Source organism: Oncorhynchus mykiss, chromosome 13, assembly GCF_013265735.2.
Source record: "Oncorhynchus mykiss isolate Arlee chromosome 13, USDA_OmykA_1.1, whole genome shotgun sequence".
Taxonomy (NCBI): Eukaryota; Metazoa; Chordata; class Actinopteri; order Salmoniformes; family Salmonidae; genus Oncorhynchus; species Oncorhynchus mykiss.
The window spans coordinates 31,721,742-31,742,464 of NC_048577.1; the positions used below are offsets into that span (position 1 = coordinate 31,721,742).

At 41.3% G+C, this 20,723-nt stretch overlaps 1 protein-coding gene across 2 annotated transcripts; it reads right to left on the bottom strand.

The window, feature by feature from the left end:
- Positions 1 to 2,564: 2,564 nt before the first annotated feature.
- On the bottom strand, positions 2,565 to 20,358 carry LOC110486132 (synaptogyrin-1). Of its 2 annotated transcripts, none has more exons than XM_021557503.2 (4): positions 19,821 to 20,358; positions 6,289 to 6,526; positions 5,080 to 5,225; positions 2,565 to 3,019 (listed from the first exon to the last, which is right to left on the bottom strand). In XM_021557503.2, exons 1-4 carry the CDS (start codon positions 19,932 to 19,934, stop codon positions 2,810 to 2,812), a joined length of 708 nt encoding a protein of 235 aa, XP_021413178.1. In that variant the 5' UTR covers positions 19,935 to 20,358; the 3' UTR covers positions 2,565 to 2,809. The 2 variants fall into 2 exon arrangements, with proteins under 2 accessions (XP_021413178.1, XP_021413179.1); XM_021557504.2 differs by having other exon boundaries at positions 2,565 to 4,471.
- Between the last annotated feature and the right edge of the window lie 365 nt (positions 20,359 to 20,723).

The window sequence follows — 20,723 nt, forward strand, 5'->3', positions numbered from 1 at the left end:
TATTGGATATTTCAAACTTTTTTAACAAATCAAAAACTGAAAAATTGGGCGTGCAAAATTATTCAGCCCCCTTAAGTTAATACTTTGTAGCGCCACCTTTTGCTGCGATTACAGCTGTAAGTCACTTGGGGTATGTCTCTATCAGTTTTGCACATCGAGAGACTGACATTTTTTCCCATTCCTCCTTGCAAAACAGCTCGAGCTCAGTGAGGTTGGATGGAGAGCATTTGTGAACAGCAGTTTTCAGTTCTTTCCACAGATTATCGATTGGATTCAGGTCTGGACTTTGACTTGGCCATTCTAACACCTGGATATGTTTATTTTTGAACCATTCCATTGTAGATTTTGCTTTATGTTTTGGATCATTATCTTGTTGGAAGACAAATCTCCGTCCCAGTCTCAGGTCTTTTGCAGACTCCATCAGGTTTTCTTCCAGAATGGTCCTGTATTTGGCTCCATCCATCTTCCCATCAATTTTAACCATCTTCCCTATCCCTGCTGAAGAAAAGCAGGCCCAAACCCTGATGCTGCCACCACCATGTTTGACAGTGGGGATGGTGTGTTCAGCTGTGTTGCTTTTACGCCAAACATAACGTTTTGCATTGTTGCCAAAAAGTTCAATTTTGGTTTCATCTGACCAGAGCACCTTCTTCCACATGTTTGGTGTGTCTCCCAGGTGGCTTGTGGCAAACTTTAAACTACACTTTTTATGGATATCTTTAAGAAATGGCTTTCTTCTTCCCACTCTTCCATAAAGGCCAGATTTGTGCAATCTACGACTGATTGTTGTCCTATGGACAGAGTCTCCCACCTCAGCTGTAGATCTCTGCAGTTCATCCAGAGTGATCATGGGCCTCTTGGCTGCATCTCTGATCAGTCTTCTCCTTGTATGAGCTGAAAGTTTAGAGGGACGGCCAGGTCTTGGTAGATTTGCAGTGGTCTGATACTCCTTCCATTTCAATATTATCGCTTGCACAGTGCTCCTTGGGATGTTTAAAGCTTGGGAAATCTTTTTGTATCCAAATCCAGCTTTAAACTTCGTCACATCAGTATCTCGGACCTGCCTGGTGTGTTCCTTGTTCTTCATGATGCTCTCTGCGCTTTTAACGGACTTCTGAGACTATCACAGTGCAGGTGCATTTATACGGAGACTTGATTACACACAGGTGGATTGTATTTATCATCATTAGTCATTTAGGTCAACATTGGATCATTCAGAGATCCTCACTGAACTTCTGGAGAGAGTTTGCTGCACTGAAAGTAAAGGGGCTGAATAATTTTGCACGCCCAATTTTTCAGTTTTTGATTTGTTAAAAAAGTTTGAAATATCCAATAAATGTCGTTCCACTTCATGATTGTGTCCCACTTGTTGTTGATTCTTCACAAAAAAACAGTTTTATATCTTTATGTTTGAAGCCTGAAATGTGGCAAAAGGTCACAAAGTTCAAGGGGGCCGAATACTTTCGCAAGGCACTGTATCTATTAAGGACAAAGTGAAAACCTGTTTAATTTTTTTTTTGCAAATGTATTGAACATAAAATCCAGAAATATTTAATTACATAAGTATTCACACCCCTGAGTCAATAAATGTTAGAATCTCCTTTGGCAGCGATTACAGCTATGAGTCTTTCTGGGGAAGTCTTTAAGAGCTTTGCATGCCTGAATTGGACAATATTTGCACATGATTCTTTTTTAAATTCTTCAAGCTCTGTCCAGTTGGTTGTTGATCATTGCTAGACAGCCTTTTCAAGTCTTGCCATAGATTTTCAAGATTATTTAAGTAAAAATTGTAACTAGGCCATTCAGGAACATTCAATGGTGTCTTGGTAAGCAACTCCAGTGTATATTTGCCCTTGTGATTTATGTTATTGTCCTGCTGAAAGGTGAATTTGTCTCCCAGTGTCTGAACCAGGTTCTTCTCTAATATTTTGCATGTGTTTAGCTCTATTCCATTTCTTTTTATCCTAAAAAAGTCCCTAGTCTTGCCGAAGACAAGCATACCCATAACATGATGCAGACACCACCATGCTTGGAAATATGAAAAATGTGGTGGTCAGTGAGGTTTTGTGTTGGATTTGCCCCAAACATAACACTTTGTATACAGGACATAAAGTTAATTTCTTTGCCACATTTTTTGCAGTTTTACTTTAATGCCTTATTGCAAACAGGAATTATTTTATTCACTCTATCATTTAGGTTAGTATTGTGGAGTGCCTATAATGTTGTTCATCCATTCTCAGTTTTAAACTCTCACAGCCATTAAAATCTGTAAACGTTTTAGTCACCTTTGGCCTCGTGGTGAAATCTCTGAGCGGTTTCCTTGAGTTAGTTAGAATGCCTGTATCTTTGTAGTGACAGGGCTTTGCAGGTTGTATCAATACACCCAATTAACTTCACCATGCTCAAACTAAGCACATTTTTACTCCTGAACTTAGTTAGGCTTGCCATAAAAAAGAAAAATAGGGTTGAATACTAATTTCAGCTTTTCATTTTTTATAAATATGTAAACATTTCTAAAAACATAATTCCACTTTGACATTCTGGGCTATTGTGTGTAGGCCAGTGACACATCTAAATTTAATCCATTTGAAATTCAGGCTGTAACACAAAATGTGGAACAAGTCAAAGGGTTTGAATACTTTCTGAAGGCCCTGTATTTCATCATCACAGCTAACACAAACAGATCTGGGACTTGGCTACCTTTAAGACAACCCATGTCCCCATAAACCACAAAAATGTCCCCTTAAACCACCCCTGATGCTGAGTAAGCCCATTCCTGGTCCTTCTCTTCCTCCATTGGCCCTCTGGCTCAGTACTCCTGGCCCTGGTAGCCAGCGGAGCCATCAAAGGCTGGCTCTGTGCTGGCCGCGGTGTCAATGTCGGCGGCATAGCTCGTGTAGTCAGTGCCCATGGGGGACGCAGCGTTGGGGTCGGCGGTGGGGTCAACGTACTCCTGGGAGAAGAGGGCCGAGTCAGCCCCCAGCTTGTACTTCTGAAAGCCCAGGAAGGCCTGCACCGCCTTCGGAGTAGAGAGGGTGTTATGCGGCAGGCGAACAATTGAAAAGGGAATGGGCAATAATATAGAGGCGATAGCAAAACAATGTATGCGTGGAGAAGGGAAGAGGGAGCCCCAGACCATAGGGGGCAGCGAGCGATTGGAAAGGGGATGGGCAACAACATGAAAGCAATAGCAAAAAAATAGGTTGTGGGCGAGGGGGACAAACAAGAAAAGTGGAGACATGGGGTTGTGTGGGTGGGATTTGAATATGACAGATGGGCAGAATGAGATGACACGGATAGACGCAACCAATGATAGTGGGGGAGGAGGGTATATCAGGTAACATGCCAGTGATTAAAAAAAGGTATGAAGTAAGGTTAGGAGGATGAATGGTAGTTAAACAAGGGTGGGACAACGAGAGAAAAAGCGAGAGGGAGAAAGGAGGAAGAGGGGAGGAGGATTAAGCCGGTTAGTCAGTTTTAAGCGGGGAGTGTCAAAACCGATACAGTCAGTGGTCCTGGAATGACGTGAGGAATCTTTCACCTGATCAGGACCCGTCTTTGACTTATTTCTTTTTAAATACAACAGTAACAATTTATCATGAATAATAAACATTCACAAATCATCCCAGTGTCATATACAAAGCAAAAATATCCAAACGAAAAGAAAACTCATAATACAAAATAACAGATTCACATAGTGGTTGCAGCCAGCTGGACCTGGTAACACTAAATGCATGTCATTAAGCTGTAGTAGTTAGCTACAGCTGTGGCACGTGTGTATGGGGAAGCATAAGGCTAGAGCTCATAGCTTTTCCTTCACAGATTTGTAGTTTTAGCATTGAAATAAAATGTGAACAATTACTACATATCAAATATACAATCTAACAAGGTTTGGGATCAAATTGGTATGAACTCTGTACATTTTTATCACTTTCTAATAATTTCCTGATTGAACATTTTCTGTAGAGCCACTTTGCATGGTTGTGATCAATCTAATTTGAATGGTACCATGGAATCAAATTATTTTTTCAAATTAATACTTTACATAAAAATTAATTGAGATAATCAGCACAGGTGAACATAGCTAAAATGGTGGATTACTATGCCAGGCAATGGAGAACCTGATATGTCAACAGTAGCGTACCACCGTTTTAACCCCACAAAGACACTCATTTTTTGGCAATGGTTTGATATCAAGGCACTTTGGAAGGGCAATCTGAATCTAGAAAGCAGATCCTAGCTGTAAACACTAGCCAATCATAGTAAACAAATACAAGGTACTCCTTCAATATGTTTGGCCATCTAAGGAGGACAGCCTGGACGGGAAATTGGTGTGAGCGAAATAATGTGAGGGTCAGGATATCTATCATTAGGCTAGTGGTGGTGTGGGCTACGGAATGAACAGTTTGTTGTACTCTTCTTCGAACGACACTCTCTTTATCCTCTCCAGGGACAGCAGTGTCAGAGCACCCTAGAGAGAGACAAACAGGTCAGGGACAGTTATGGGATAGAAAGGGTGGTGAGGGTGGTCACCAGATACAATCCTTCCATAAAGTTACGTATCAGTCTAGAAAAAGCTTAAAAAAGGTTGAGACGGAAGCAAAGATTAAATTGGCGAAGAGGTAGAAACTTAGATCTGAACTAACTAAAACAGAGATTAAGCATCATTGTATACAAAAATACAGCATAGACAAAGATTAAAATTGAGAAAATGTGGAATCTAAACAGACCCAGAGAAGATAGAATTAGGAGAGAAAGCTCAGATCCAGGTTACAAAACAGCAGAAAAACAGAAGACACTTCTAAATATGAAGAAAAAGCAGTGTTAAACAGAGCTAAGTTAAAGACTGACAAAGAGGAGCAGAATGTTATGACCCAGCTTCAGACGGAGCAGAATTAGAGCCTGATGAAGAAGGCAGAGGTGATATGTAAAGCAATTTAATTGAAGGGGCACTGATGGAAAAATGTGATATGAATACATTTTGCGTAAAATACATATTTTCTATTTTGTAGATGCACAAATGGCCATTACGCCAGACAGAAAGGTTGATGAAATGGAGGGCTGTTGTACTGTACGTACCCAGGTGAAGATGGAGAAAAAGGCGAAGGTAATGGCGGCTCGGGCTGCGTCCGCGCCCTCCCTTAGAGGGTTGTCCTCCTCCTTGGCAACCTGCCACTGGTTGGCCAGGAAACAGAACCCCACAAACCAGACAAACGACCAGAATGCTACAGGAAGGATGGGGAGAGAGAGAGAAAAAAAAGGGAGAGGGAGAATTCCAAACGGAAACCATTAATACTATGGGTGGTAAAACTAAAGAAAAAAATCTGTTCTTGAAATGTAATATCATACTCAGTAATACCACATTACAAATGTCATGCCAATAACAGACTGACATGAGTATGTTTGTGCATTATGAGCAACACCACAAAGGTCATGCAACAATATAAAAAAACATATCAACTACTGATACACAACATATTTTGCAACCATTTTTACAAGCCTCAATAGCCTCACAGTAATCAAAGCTGAGCCTCAAAGGTCATAACAAGTATGTTAGGGTTTATCAGCCACACCACAGCTAACCAGAGGGGGGCACCTGTGCACATACAAAATGGCTCCTATTGTACTCAAGTCCGCAATGTCCTAGAGCTGGGATTCAAATTCCAGGGCTCTGTTCCAATACTATTAATACGCATCCTTCTTTAATCCTTTCCTTGAAGTAATCACCCATCTGATATATAATTGGTGAGAGCAATGCAGTGAAAAGCTTGCTTCTATGCCAATCCAGTCACATTGGAGTGATTACGTCAAGGAAAGGAGGAAGGAGGGATTATACATTTTAAGAGTATACAGACAGGGCCCAGTACGCCTAATGGCTATTGAATAAACAAGACTTTTATCAATGTCCATGTATTGATCCGTGTTTCCTAAGAGTTTAGAAAGGCTAAAGACAAAGGCCACATCCACCTCCCCTGAACCGAACCTTCACAGAGCACCCAGATAAACTGTGTGCCTCCAAACACACTCCAAACTCGTATCATGACCATCTTCAACAAAAACAATCCCTTCCTTTGCTGTTAACGAACACACAATCACCTCCCGCATCCCCCAGTTAAACTCACACCAACAAGCCAAAACAACATCCTTCCTGTGTGGGGTGAAGTTGTCCGTAGACACTGATCAGTGGTCAGTTTTGAATTTCCCCCAGTAAATGGTTAAGGTTCGAATTGGGGGAGGAAAAGCTGTTCCTAGACTGGTGCCTAGGAGAAACTACACCCCAGAGCTTACCAGACACTCCAATGTCAGCAAGCACAGCCTTCTTGCGGTCCTTGACGCTGCTGATCTGGGGGAAGTAGACGTCCAGGACCAGGAAGGCAGCACAGCTTAGGAAAGCCAGGGTTCCCATCCCCACTGCGTAGTTACAGGCATTCTGGTTCCTGTTGAAGATGCAGAACTCCTCAATCTCGTCAGGCCGGTTCACATAGCCCTCGTTGGCTATACAGCCAAAGATCACGATGGAGAAGAGCTGGGGGAAGAAGAGAGGGAGGGTGTGAGAAAGAAGTTGATTGAGGAGAGAGGGTAGAGTAGGGAGAAAAGGAGAAATGCATAGGAAAATCAAAATCAGTAGCTCCAGGAGGACAGTTGGCAACTGCTGATCTACAGCACATGGTAGTAAAATCAATGTGGATGGTAAATCAGTTGCACAAGCTGATCCTTTTTGTATCCTATGTAAATCTGTTATACAGGCATATGGAAAGTATTGTCATTACGTGGCAATCATTAATTCAATGACTTATCTTAGCAATTAACTATGTTTAATTAATTACATGATTAAATTAATAATGTAACAACTTGGGGCACCACGGGAAACGTATTTAACAAGTTATTATCTCCCAAATTAAACTCTTATAAGATATATTCATATCTATAGATAAGTCACTTATACATGTATTTTTACCTCATCAGTCTCATTCTGAACGTCATAATATTCTATAAATCTGCACGAACCCTAGTCTACATGATGACTAAGTAAATAAATAATTAAGCCAATGTGTAAACTAACTAACTAAATATTTACGCAGAAATGCACACAGTATAGGTTGAATAATGCATTGAAAAGTCCCCAGTGCACTAACCCGATATGACGGCTGGTTACACAATGAAAGGGGTGGGGAAAGAAAGAACGGGAGAAGAAGAGACAAAGGAATTCAACTATCGTACATAGTTGAATAACACGCTCATCGTAAATATGGATATTTAGCACACTAACAAATGCTCATTCAGATCTAAAAATGCAACGCAAATATGAAATCGCCGATCCGTCTGTGACGAATAGTTCGACAGAAAGTCTCTGGTTGTGTAAGTCTCTGGTTGTCCACCAGAGATCACCATGTCCTTAGTAGTTGTAGTATCTTTCTTTGTTCTGGAAGTGTTTGTTACACTGGATACATCAGACATTCCAATGATCATTTGATAAGATCTTCCTTGTGTCTTTGGTCAAAGTTCTAGACTACCTTACATGCAGAGCGGCAGGTGGTGCCTACCGTCTTAGTCTTCTTCACTCGTCGAGTCTCAGGAGGGTCTTGTAGTTTTAGACCATTTGTCACATATTCAGCTCGCGCTGCACGTATACTGGTCTAGTAGTTTTAAACCATTTTACACGTCAGTAGCAACCAGGCAACGTAACTATGTAGCCACGGCTCCACGCTGTCTGGTCTAATGTAAATTTAATTAGGAGTCCTTTAGAAGTACTCTGGAAAAAGGGCCATTCCATCCTTTTGGCATAATGTCTGTGCCCATGTAGGCATGGTTACTGACTGGCAACAGTTTAGGTAGAAACACTTCTCATTTAGAAGGCTAAAATCACATTTCATCTTCCCACAAACAGTTTCATATTTAATCATAAGTTTAACAACATTTTACAACCTGACAACTGGGACGTATACATTTGTAGAGTAACTGTTATTTAGTTACACCGTTCTTAAATCAAATCACAAAACAACAACTGATTTGACATGATTATTGTTTGGAGCCCCAACAATCATTTCCCACATTATTTGCGTTAGAAATATTGTTTTAAATGTCCAACCTTTTGATGTTAAAGTTTTGGGGGCAGAGTCTCTTTCTACACACAAAGAATTTTTGACTTCTCCATTCTGCAGTGCACGAGACAGGAAGTTTACGACCAGTCGGCAAAGTCCTAGAACCAGCCCCACTTCATATCTGGTGGGAGAGAGAGAGGGGGAGCTCTCTTTGATCCTCACCCAGGAGGGAAAGTCATGACATTATTCAGACCCCTTGACTTTTTCCATGTTTTGTTACGTTACAGCCTTGTACTAAAATGTACAAAAAAAATCCTCATCTATCTACACACAATACCCCAATACCCTAACTCAAGAACATTCCGAAACTTGTCCCGACACCACTCATGCATTGTCTTGGCTGTGTGCTTCGGGTCGTTACCTTGTTGGAAGGTGAACCTTCGCCCAAGTCGGAGGTCCTGAGCGCTCTGGAGCAGGTTTTCATTAAGGATCTCTGTACTTTACTCCGTTCAGCTCTCCCTCGATCCTGACTAGTCTCCCAGTCCCTGCCGCTGAAAAACATCCCCACAGCAGGATGCTGCCACCACCATGCTTCACCGTAGGGATGATGCCAGGTTACCTCCAGATGTGACACTAGGCATTCAGACTAAATTAATTCAATATTGGTTTCAGACCAGAGAATCTTGTTTTTATGATCTGAGAGTCCTTTTAGATGCCTTTCGGCAAACTCCCAGCAGGCAGTCACGTGCCTTTTACTGAGGAGTGGCTTCCGTTGGCCACTCTACCATAAAGGCCTGATCGGTAGAGTGCTGCAGAGATGGTTGTCCTTCTGGATGGTTCTCCCATATCCTCAGAGGTCACCTCCCTGACCAAGGCCCTTCTCTCCCGATTACTCAGTTTGTCCAGGCGGTCAGCTCTAGGAAGAGTTGAGGTGGTTCCAAACTTCTTCCATTTAAGAATGGAGGCCACTGTGTTCTTGGGGACCGTCAATGCTGCAGACATTTTTTAGTACCCTTCCCCAGATCTGTGCCTCGACACAATCCGGACAATTCCTTTGACCTCATGTCTTGGTTTTTGCTCTGACATGCACTGTCAACTGTGGAACCTTATATAGAGAGGTGTGTGCCTTTCCAAATAATGTCCAATCAATTGAATTTACCACAGGTAGGCTCCAATCAAGTTGTAGAAACATCAAGGATGATCAATGGAAACAAGATGCTCAATTTCAAGTCTCATAGCAAAGGGTCTGAATACTTACCTAAATAAGGTATTTCTGTTTTCGCTTTGTCATTATAGGCAATTGTGTGTAGATTGACCAAAAAAAAAAGTGAATACACTGTAGTAATGTATGACATCATGCAGAGAAGTCACAACATGATCATGTCATCACACTTTGGGGTAAAATTAATCCAGAACCTACAAATCCACAGTCCCATTTTCACCCAGTTGCCTACATTCAGATACATGTATGGCAGTACCTGATCTGACACGAGTGTAGATGAAGGAAGATCTGAATGACACATCATGTGAAACAGTAAGCTAAGTCAAAACTGGCCCATCTTGCACCAATGCCAGTAACTACATCATGAAACCATCTAGCATTATAGCAGCATTAAAAACATCTACTCATTGAATTCACATACATTAGAAAAATGACTCATATACTGGAGTACATCCCAATTGTTTTGATCCAGGTTCAGGCCAGGGTTGATGTTTGTTTTGTTGATGATGAAATGGGATTATAGGGAGCTTGTGTATACTACTGCATCTATTGCGCTCAGGCACGTGCACAGTTAGGAGTCAACCTGTGCCCAGCACGTGCCCAGCATATGCCCCTTTGAACTCCCATTCGACAAGTGCCCGTTTGCGTGGTGCTATAACTATTATTTTATGTATAAGGTTTTGTCGTTATTGTTCTGAACCCATTGCCCGCAAGTCGTTGTGACGTTGTCAAGTTCGCCAAACCCGTCTGTTGGTTGCACCCAATGGTCTGCCCTGTACTGAGATTGCACACGCCCGGTATCCAAACATGACACCGGTCGAGTGTGTGTAGCAAGTCAACTAGTTTAAATATCAACAGTGCTGCCTCAGCAGCATAACATTTGATTAACACTTGATTAACATCATTATTCATATTTGGTCTGGTTGGCTGATACTTGATTACAAGAATTTCGCTACACTCGCATTAACATCTGCTAACCATGTGTATGTGACAAATAAAATTTGACTTTGATTTGAAGAATGGGAAATGTCAGAATAAGAGTAGAGAATGATTTATTTCAGCTTTAATTTATTTCATCACATTCCCAGTGGGTCAGAAGTTTACACACTCAATTAGCATTCAGTAGCATTGCCGTTAAATTGTTTAACTTGGGTCAAACTTCTAACCCACTGGAATTGTGAATCAGTGAATGATAAGTGAAATAATCTGTAAACAATTGTTGGAAAAATTACTTGTGAAATGCACAAAGTAGTTGTCCTAACCGACTTGCCAAAACTATAGTTTGTTAACAAGAAATTTGTGGAGTGTTTGAAAAACGAGTTTTAATGACTCCAACCTTAGTGTATGTAAAATTCCCACTTCAACTGTATATGAAGGTTGCATCCTTGCCTCCTTTCTTCCATGTTCTGAAAAAAAAAAAGTGTGTGCTGCTATCTGCTCCATAATTTCCTGCTTGCTTCCACCCCATTATTTGATCATCTTCCTTTGCTGTCATTTTTCATCCCAAACTTCTCTTAACCATGCTTTATAGCTCATATTGTAAGCATTTCATTGCACAGTTTACACTGTATCCTGTGCGGATGACAAACTTTGATTTGAAAATGCAAAGAGGATAGAGATTTGTTTGTGGACATGATCTGGTTGTAAATCTGTGAATTCCCTACTCTCTAGTTGTCTGCTGGTGTGGTCTCCCTCCTGGTCCATTCACCTACTCAGATATATAATTACCAGGCTAGCAGCACAGCTCTCAGTCCTGTCTGGATCACAAGGCCCCAGCACCTCATAGACGTATGAAAGCAGGCATTGTGGCTGGCACCACGTGGGGTCCTGATCTTGTGATCATCAGCAGCCTTTCATGCTCCATATTAAGCCTGAGGGAATTTAGTGTTTGTGTGTGTATGTTTATCATGTGATCAAAAAATAATAAACTTATGCACGACTTTCTCAAGATGAGCAGCACTGGGTTTCTGTTACAGTTTCACTGCTGCACCACTACCACAACCTAACAATTAAATGCATCCAAAAGATACATGTTGGATTACTGTCAGAGTCCCAGTGTGTGCCTATTAGTGTGCAGGATGTCTTTCAGGCAGGCATACCAGTCAATAAATCAATCAGGCTTTGCACACCATTACAGCTAGAGCCCCTCAGCTTTGCTGCAAGCTACAACCGAGGCCTACAGAGGCACTTTGCTCTTGTGGTCATAGCAATACTGTGAGCAGAGTGCACTGGATGCCCTCTCGCTCTCTGAATCTCCTTGTGCTAGTCTCCCTCAGTCAGTGTATTCTCCTCCATCATGGAGTACCACTGATACAGATGTTGATTGAGATGTACATAAAGGAGTCCTTGACGAAGAAACATGGACACACACACACACACACACACACACACAGACTGCTTGCTGGCCAAGCACCACATTTCTGGCCTCCCCCACAATAATTCCATTTTAATCTCTGTGACCTTGTGTTCACACACACAGAGAGACAGAGAGAGAGAGAGAGTGAAAGGTGGAACAACCAAGACTGACAGATTCTTTGAGTCACAAGACCAGAAGTCTTTCTCCATACTAATGCACACATAAGTACTACCAGGAAACCAGAAATGCCAACTCCCTATATACAGATGGCTAGCTGAATATAGGCCTAACACGAAGTTGCAGGTGTGCATGTTAATGCATAAGAAGCAGACAGCTCAACAAAAACACAGGAGGAAAAGGCACATCCATCCGAGACAAACCAACCATCAAACCCCATTTTTGCTGCTGTGGAAATATCAACGGAACAATGTTTTCAACTGGTTACAGTAATTTCAACGAAACAGTGCAAAAACAGAATGAAAAACGGTTACAAAATGAAAACCGATTGCAAGAGCAAGGTCGGCAATAGCAACTTCAAAACAAAACACTAAACAGTGTTTTTCAACACACCACTACCTACTACAACCCTGTTCCTGGAAAGCTAAGAGAGGTCCATATTCTCCACCGGTCTTCTCAGAGTAGATTGGCCTCAACTACTTACATCATAAGCCCTTACAAAATTCCCCCGCCCATCTCTACCTAAAGGCTGTGGTGAAAACTCTGTGCCCAGTAGAGCGTCTAGATCCAGATGCTGGTCTTGGCAGGAGGAACAACTCAATGACACCAATGTCATCCTGGTTTTGGGTAACTGTATTTGAGCTACGCTCCAATGAGCCGCATACACACAGAATCAGAGGTCCTCTCCACATCACAGCGAATCATCGTCACACAAATAACAAGAAGGAGAGAGGGAAGGAAAGGAGACGGCTAGTCGGGAATGTAGTGCTCATAACAGAGAAGAGAAAGATAGGATTGCTATTGGGGAGGTGAAGTGCAGCTTTAGAATGACATTTAGCTGCTGTACCGTAGTGTGTATATACATTCGTGGCACACACACATTCCATTTAAACTGTCAAAAGAAAAAGAGAACAAAGGTTATCAATTTGCTAGCTGAAAAATAACAGAGGGTCATCCAAAACATGAACACTAGTTCACATTTCACCAGGGCAAAGTCCCAGCAGAGTCTTCTGGCTCATTAGCTCAACAGATGCTGGGAATTGTTAGATATCCTACCAACATACGACTACTACTAATACTCGACAGACTTCCATTCGATCGACACATTTCGTGGTATCCCTCCTGGCCTCTAGTTAATATGTGAAAAAGAAACCGCTGCACACTGGGGCTCTTGGTAACTCCAACAAGGTTTAAGGGGTGTCAATCAACATTTCGGTCTAATGAGACCATGGTCAATCAGGGTCATGTTCAAATACAAAAATCCAATCAAATTTTACTTGTCACGTTTTGTTAAGAACAGGTGTACAGTCACAATGAAATGCTTACTTACGGGTCATTTTCCAACAATGCAGAGTTATAGATAAAATGTCATCAAAATTAAATAGTGACAGTAATGAATACACAGTGAATAACAATAAAGATACAAAAATAACATATAGTACCAGTACAGAGTCTATGTGCAGGGGTACGAGGTAATTGAGGTAGCTACAGTGGGGCAAAAAAGTATTTAGTCAGCCACCAATTGTGCAAGTTCTCCCACTTAAAAAGATGAGAGGCCTGTAATTTTCATCATAGGTACACTTCAACAATGACAGACAAAATGAGAAAAAAAATCCAGAAAATCACATTGTAGGATTTTTTTATGAATTTATTTGCAAATTATGGTGGAAAATAAGTATGTACATGTAGGTAGGGGTAAAGTTACTAGGCAACAGGATGGATGATAAACAGTAGCAGAAACCTATGTGGTGAAAGTTTGTGTGTAGTGTGTGTGTGTGTGTGTGTGTGTGTAAAATAGTTAGTGCAACAACAAAAAGGCCAACGCAGTCAACGCCATTTGATTAGCTATTTAGCAGTCTTGTTTAGCAGTCTTATGGCTTGGGGGTAGAAGCTGTTCAGGGTCCTGTTGGGTCCAGACTTGGTGCACTGGTACTGCTTGCTGTGCGGCATAAGAGAGAACAGTCTGTGGTTTGCAGCAGGACACACTGTAGCAAAACGTTTTGCAACAAAAAACAAAAACAAGTTCCAGGTGGTAACTCCACATTAAAAAAAAGCATCTCTCCTTACTGAACATGGTTTGGAAAGCAAGCAGAGGAGAGGAGGTCAAAAAGCTCAACATCCAAACCCTGTCACCTTTTACATACCAAACAGACATTACGCCTTGGCTGGAGAACATTTCAAATAATGTTCTCATGTCCCCAGCGTCACTGCCAAACACCGGTGCAAAGTTTGACCGTGGAAATGTACTAATAGTGCTCCGGTTATAGTGGCTCCAACATCTGAATGAACATGCCACGCATACACACACACACACACACACACACCTAATGCAGTACCATCAACTATGGTGGAGCGTCATCAGGCCTGTGCAGTAGAGTTTGGCTCGGCTCTGGTCATTCTTGTGAGTAGGGTATAAGTGTCTATTTATTTTTATTGTGTCTTTGTGCCTAATTGGTCAATTAAAATCAGTAACAACATTGACAAAGTAGCAGACATTGCAGCCCTCCAGAACCAGAGACCCACCAAAAGGAAATACTTCTCCATTTCCAGGTGTCCATCTACTGTATTAGCTCAATAAAGCTTGTATTGATCTGGTGACTGAGTAGTTTCTCAATGGGACACCATCATGTATCATCATCCAACATCACTCGACAGATCCCAGTGACATCATTAACAGGAGTACTAGAGAAAAATAACCGTGTTATTCAGAGAATGCTCCATGGAATGAAGAAAAACAACTCATTCCACATTCCCTCATGACTCGCAAGCACATGACTATTCTATTTGCTCAGACAAAGGCGTCACACTGAAAAGGCAGCAGATGATCGGACAAGGAAAAGAACGCTGAACTAAAAGGGGGCTGATAGGATGTACTAAACTGTCATGTCACATGACCTATAACACCCCTAGTTACAAGGTCGCCATGATACAAAGACCCAGCCATTCTAAAGGCCGTCCCTGTCCACTTCCTCTGGTGAATAACGTACTTGTGTCGTGAGCAAGCCTCCTCTCATGTGTCCCCATTCCTCCCTCCCTCCGTCCCTTTCTCATGAGTGGGCCTGCCGGTGACATCTTTCCGGTGGTCTCTGACAGTCGTCATGCCAACACAGCAGACCTCAATCAGCCAATCAGGATCTCGGATGGGGAAGGGGGGGGTCCACCGCCCTCTCATCCTGAAGAGAAAGCTGTGGTCCAGCAAGTTAATACTAACCTATCATCATCATCATCACACGGAGGGCTACAATGGCAGATTTTAAAATGGGAGGGGCTGAGCCTTCTCGATATTAAATGGCAGATTTCTCTCCACCACGACAAATGTGTTGGTGATGGTGTCCATCGTTGTTTTGTTTAGCCTTAGTACTCATGAAAGCAGGTTGTCTGATAACACATTTCTGGATCTTAGCTGAATGAGGAATAAAACCTCTCCATGATCATTGGAGTTCCCTCCCAAATCTGCTGCATTCCTTTTTAGTGTTGTACACCTTTTCTCTAATCACTATGCTAGACAGACGGACAGACGGACGGACGGACAGGACAGGACAGACAGACAGGACAGATGTGGGAAGTATTTGTTACATGTATTTTAAATATGTTTTAAATGACTTGAGTATTTTGTAATTTGTATTGCACTGGGCTAGACTACACTCCAATGTATTTTGTAACAAGATAGTTTCGAGAGTTAAAACATGTCAAAATACTTTCCTATACCATTTTTTAAATTTATTTCTTAAATAGTGGTTCAACATTTTGTGGCCCCCTTTCACCCTGCATTCGTATCAGAAGTCTGATAGAACTATGGTGTGATAAGAGTGTATGCTAAATTAACTAAATATAAAATGTACATGTAAAAATTAACAATTGCAAAGCATGTTGAGTATTATTCTAATGAGCCCCCCCCCCCAAAAGGCTATTAATAATAATAATAATAATAATAATAATAATAATACCCAGTGTGCTCTGCAGTTCATTTAGGTAGGTTCATTTTCACAACTACACTTAGGTAATTTTGCAGACATTCTTATCCAGAGTGACTTAGTCGCTGCACTCAACTAATCTAGATTAACAACATATCACAGTCATAGCAAGTAAATGTTTCTATAAACATTACTGGGAATGTAGTTGCTGTTGGGGCTGCCTACTTGCAAATGTATTTCTGTATTTAAAAATATACCAAATACATGCATTTTTATTAAATACATTCCAAACCACAAGCATTTTGTAGTTTATTTTGATACATTGATCTTTCTCAGATCTCTCAGGTCTCAGATCTAAATGAAACACCAGGATAAGAGCAAATCAATTATTTTTGTCTTTCTGTTTATTTTAGATACAAAACAATAGCCTTCATGTCCAATTACATCTGTTCGCAACAATAATGGCCTGAGAACCTGCACACGTGTAGCCTACAGCAGACAGGAATCTTTGGCTCCAGTAATTGAACCTTGCGGTCCGCAGGCACTGACGAGGCGCCAGGCTCGTGCCGCCACTGTATCCGAGGTTGTAATATACAGCCTCCAAAGCCTTGTCCTTACTAACACCTCAAATCCTAAGCTTGCTGATCATTGTCTGTGTAAATACTAGCCTACAAAGGCCTTGTCACTACTAATTGTGCACAAAGAGTTCAATAATAACAATAACGTTAATACGGTATCCGGGATACTTAATAATAAGTATCCGGGATACTTCCGGATTTTGGCAATGAGGCCCTTTATCTAGTCAGATGAACTTGTGGATACCATTTTTATGTCTCTGTGTCCAGTATGAAAGAAGTTAGAGGTAGTTTTGCGAGCCAATGCTAACTCGAGTTACCCATAGACTTCCAGTCATTGCGCTATCTACTAGCATGCTCATTGCTAAAATCCCCAAATATCCCTTTAACAAGAGGAAATCAAGCTCTGGTTTTCACATTGATTTGTGGCGGACTGAAAATCATTCCATGCTTGACTATTGAGTTCTGAGATGGTTCCAAAATAGCCTGTCTGCATTTACACAGACAAAATCTTTTGCCAAGTAATGGTCTTTGACCAATCAGATCAGATTTTTATCAGAATTGACCTGCCTGTACAGGCTGGTCTCAGACTAGACGTAACATGGTAAACAAAAATATGTCCCGCTCAAATTAGTATATGTTATGTTACGTTTGGTATGGTTACCAGTACTCAGAATGCCTGGTGGTATTGATGGCCCGTCAATCCCCCCTTGTGTGACTGAACATATTAATAATAATTCCTTTCTCCTGGCTGCCAATAACCCCCCCCAATGACTACTGTAGAATTGTGTCTTTGGCTGCTGGACAACAGAAAGTTGAAAACATGAAAGAAATACTGGTATCAATGGGATATGAGGAAGTGTTTATAAAATAATCCCCTTAACGTTCCTATGGTTGGAAGTGGGGATGCGCGATATATCGGTGAAGATAATTGGCCGACGTTAACTAAAAATGCCAACATCTACATCGGCCCGATGTCTAGTTCAACGCGGATGAGCAAAACCGATGTCAAAGCTGACGTGCATACCTATATAACTTAGGTACATGACGTAATGACGCCACATAAAATGTTGCGCTACACAGCATTCCTAACCTAGACAACAATGTCAGCTATGTGGATCGAGGAGTCAACAAGTCGAGCAGTCATTTGAAAGAGTCAGAACATTTCAGCGAGACAACTCAAAAGGCGAAATCCATTAATGCCAAGATAATGGAATTCATTGCCATTGACAATCAACCGTTCTCTGTTGTAGTCGTATTTCATGCTAATGAATGTTGTGATTCTCATACCGCTGCTGCATTTGAGAACATGTTTGAAACTTGGAACCATGAACACACTAGCTAGCTCCATTCAAACAACTGACTCGAGAAATAAGCTCATCAACTGAGTCTGCAGCAGACGTGATACCCTCTGTCATGGCATTGAAACGCCTGCTTAACAGGCATTCTCTCTTTACTGTGTCGCCACCATGCTCGATGCTATGTACAAGGACCGCTACTTCGATGCAGACAAGAAACAGGGTTTAAGTGAAATGTTAATAACACAGCTGGACAAGATGGAAATGGACACAGTGACAGTGCATACTGAGGAAGAGAAGCCATGGACAGACAGAGCTGAAACTTCACTGCTTGACCTGTATGATGAAATCCTGGTTGAAAATGAAACGACTGAACAAATGAACAACGAAACAGCACAGCAAGTAAGTGAAAGAAATAGGCTTTGATTATGCGTTACTGGTAATGGGGACATACGCAAATGCAAACAAAATAAGTTTTTGGTCAGTGTGGTGTGAGTGTGTAACCTTTATTTAACTATTTAACTTTATTTAACATTTAAGAACAAATTCTTATTTACAATGACGGCCTACCCTGGCCAAACTCGGACGACGCAGGGCCAATTGTGCGCCGCCCTATGGGACTCCCAATCACAGCCGGATGTGATAGAGCCTGGATTCAAACCAGGGACTGTAGTGACGCCTCTTGTACAGAGATGCATTCCCTTATACCGCTGCGTCCATGTCTGTGTGTTAACTATTTAACTGTACTACAATGCTTAAAAGGCCTCAAAAAAACTTTCATATCGGGTATCAGTATCGTTTTTTTTTTGGTCAAGAAAAATATTGGATATCAGTATCGGCCAAAAATGTCATATCGGTGCATCACTAGTTGGAAGAGGGTAAGATATTCCACATAAAATAAAAACATCCAGGTTTTAAACAGTTACGTTTATGATGAAATAGTTTCAAAATGTTGACTGCCTCCATTCAGATTGCAAGGTGGGTGATGCGCAACAGGCACTGGCCTCCCTCTTCTATCTAAACTTACAGTGCATCTAGTATGACAAAAATAAAGCATTTACACGTAAATATAAATTATCCGACCTACATTATATTTGGTCTAGACTTTAGATGTTAGTATAAATTATCCGACCTACATTATATTTGGCCTAGACTTTAGACTTTAATATAAATTATCCGACAGACACTTTTTTTGCTACTTTGCAACTACTTAGCGTGTTAGGTTATAAGGTTAGGGGAAGGGTTAGCTAACTCCCATCCTTAACGTTAGCCACCTATCTACCAAGCTAATGTTATTGGAATTCGTAACATATCATACATATTGCAAATTCATAACACATTGTATTAATTGCAATTCGTAAAATATCATGAATTGTAATTCATAACATATCATACGAAATAGATGGACATCCACAAATGAATAAATACTATACCATTTTGGTTAAATATGTTACGTCTACCCCTGATTCCACGTTGGCCTGTGTAAACACAGCCTGTTAAAAGGGGCAATCTGCAGTTACTACATCCATTTCTGGACAAACTTTTGATTGATATGTACCTATTGTTCTTGAAGAATATAATTTATAAATGCCTCATGAGCGTAACTCAACTGTCAAAATATAAGCTTTTCTTACTCCAATGTTTGTAAACAAAATAAATGTAAACAAACACTATACAGCCTCAAAAAAATGGTTCAAACTATAATTGTGATATCTTGGATGGTCAGTCCTTGCATCCATAGCTCGGTCTATGAACATGATTGGTTACATTACTCCAGACACATTCCTCAGCTTTTTAGCGATACAGTGGCTGGGTGTGTGGCTTTGTTATTGTTTCAACTACTGATTGCTACTTTAACTGACATTTAGTAGTCTATAAAATAGGGGTCTTTATTTCAGTGGTAGCCATAACAATTTAATTGAACACATATGGTTTTCAAGCCAAGGTAGCTATAGTCAGTAGTGAAATATTATGATAGTCTGAAAACAATAATATTTATTCTGTGCGTCCCATTAACGTCCTTCCACTCAAATGTGTGCGTAAGCAGGGTATATAGCCTAGCCTATGGGGTTAACAGATTGCCTACTAATCAATCGGTTTGCTTTTAAATCCTACACATTGCTCGACTGTTTGTAGATATTTTGCTGTACACACACAAACCACCCGTGTCATCCACTCTTGAATTGTTAAAACGACGTGCTCAAATAAACGACACAAAACATGACCACTCACTCACCCAGCACACAAGCCGAAGAATCGTTTGAGGCTGTTGAAAGAACGTCAATGGGTCGAAGGCTCCTCCAGCCTTCCCCGCACCGTATGCTTGCATCCCTTGCATCACCCCCTCCATCTTCAACTGCGGCTGGTGGTGATTTCCCCGTCTCCGAATTCAGTACCCAGTCTAAGACGTTAAATTACGTGGGTTTGTGCGCTCGTTCAGTGTACTGACCTTGGTATTATTATAACGCTGCCCGTTGTAACGGGATTGACTCGGTTTTAATTGATCCTAGTCTCTGCTCTGCCCTTTTGCCAATCCAAAACCTTCCGAACGTGGCTGCTTTCTGTGGTTTTGAAGCTAATTTATTTCCCTCAACAGCCTCTCCCACTTCTAGGTTCCCTTTCTCATCTAAAGGGTTGAGAGAAAGAAGCCGAGCAGACACGCATTCTTGTGAGTAGCGAGTGCGCGCATACGGCACAGTCAAGTTTTTGACGCGCACTCACTCTCGACAATCACAGCAAGCTCCTTGCCATTTTATTTTTACTGAGTCGCGCTCCTAACATAAAACATTATCTTATTCAATAACGGGGAAATAAACCTATCACTATTTAAAAAATGAGCCTACACGCTAGGACATGAAGTGGGGAGAAACAAGCCCACTCACTTCAGGCTCAGATATTTATTATATGCATGGGTGATCAGCGATCTCTTCCTGATTTACAAATTGGATCAACTGCTTTGCTCAATCTGTTCGTCTCCCCAGTCTACCGTGTCGGAGAGGCCCATGCCACCTGGCGGATAACTATTGGCCGTGGCTCTCACGAGGAAAAACATTGTTCATGACTATGTAATGTGTTGTGTTTAAATCTAGAATGTATCGTTCAAGTAATTTACTGACTCGTGTTTTTTAGTCCAGGGCAT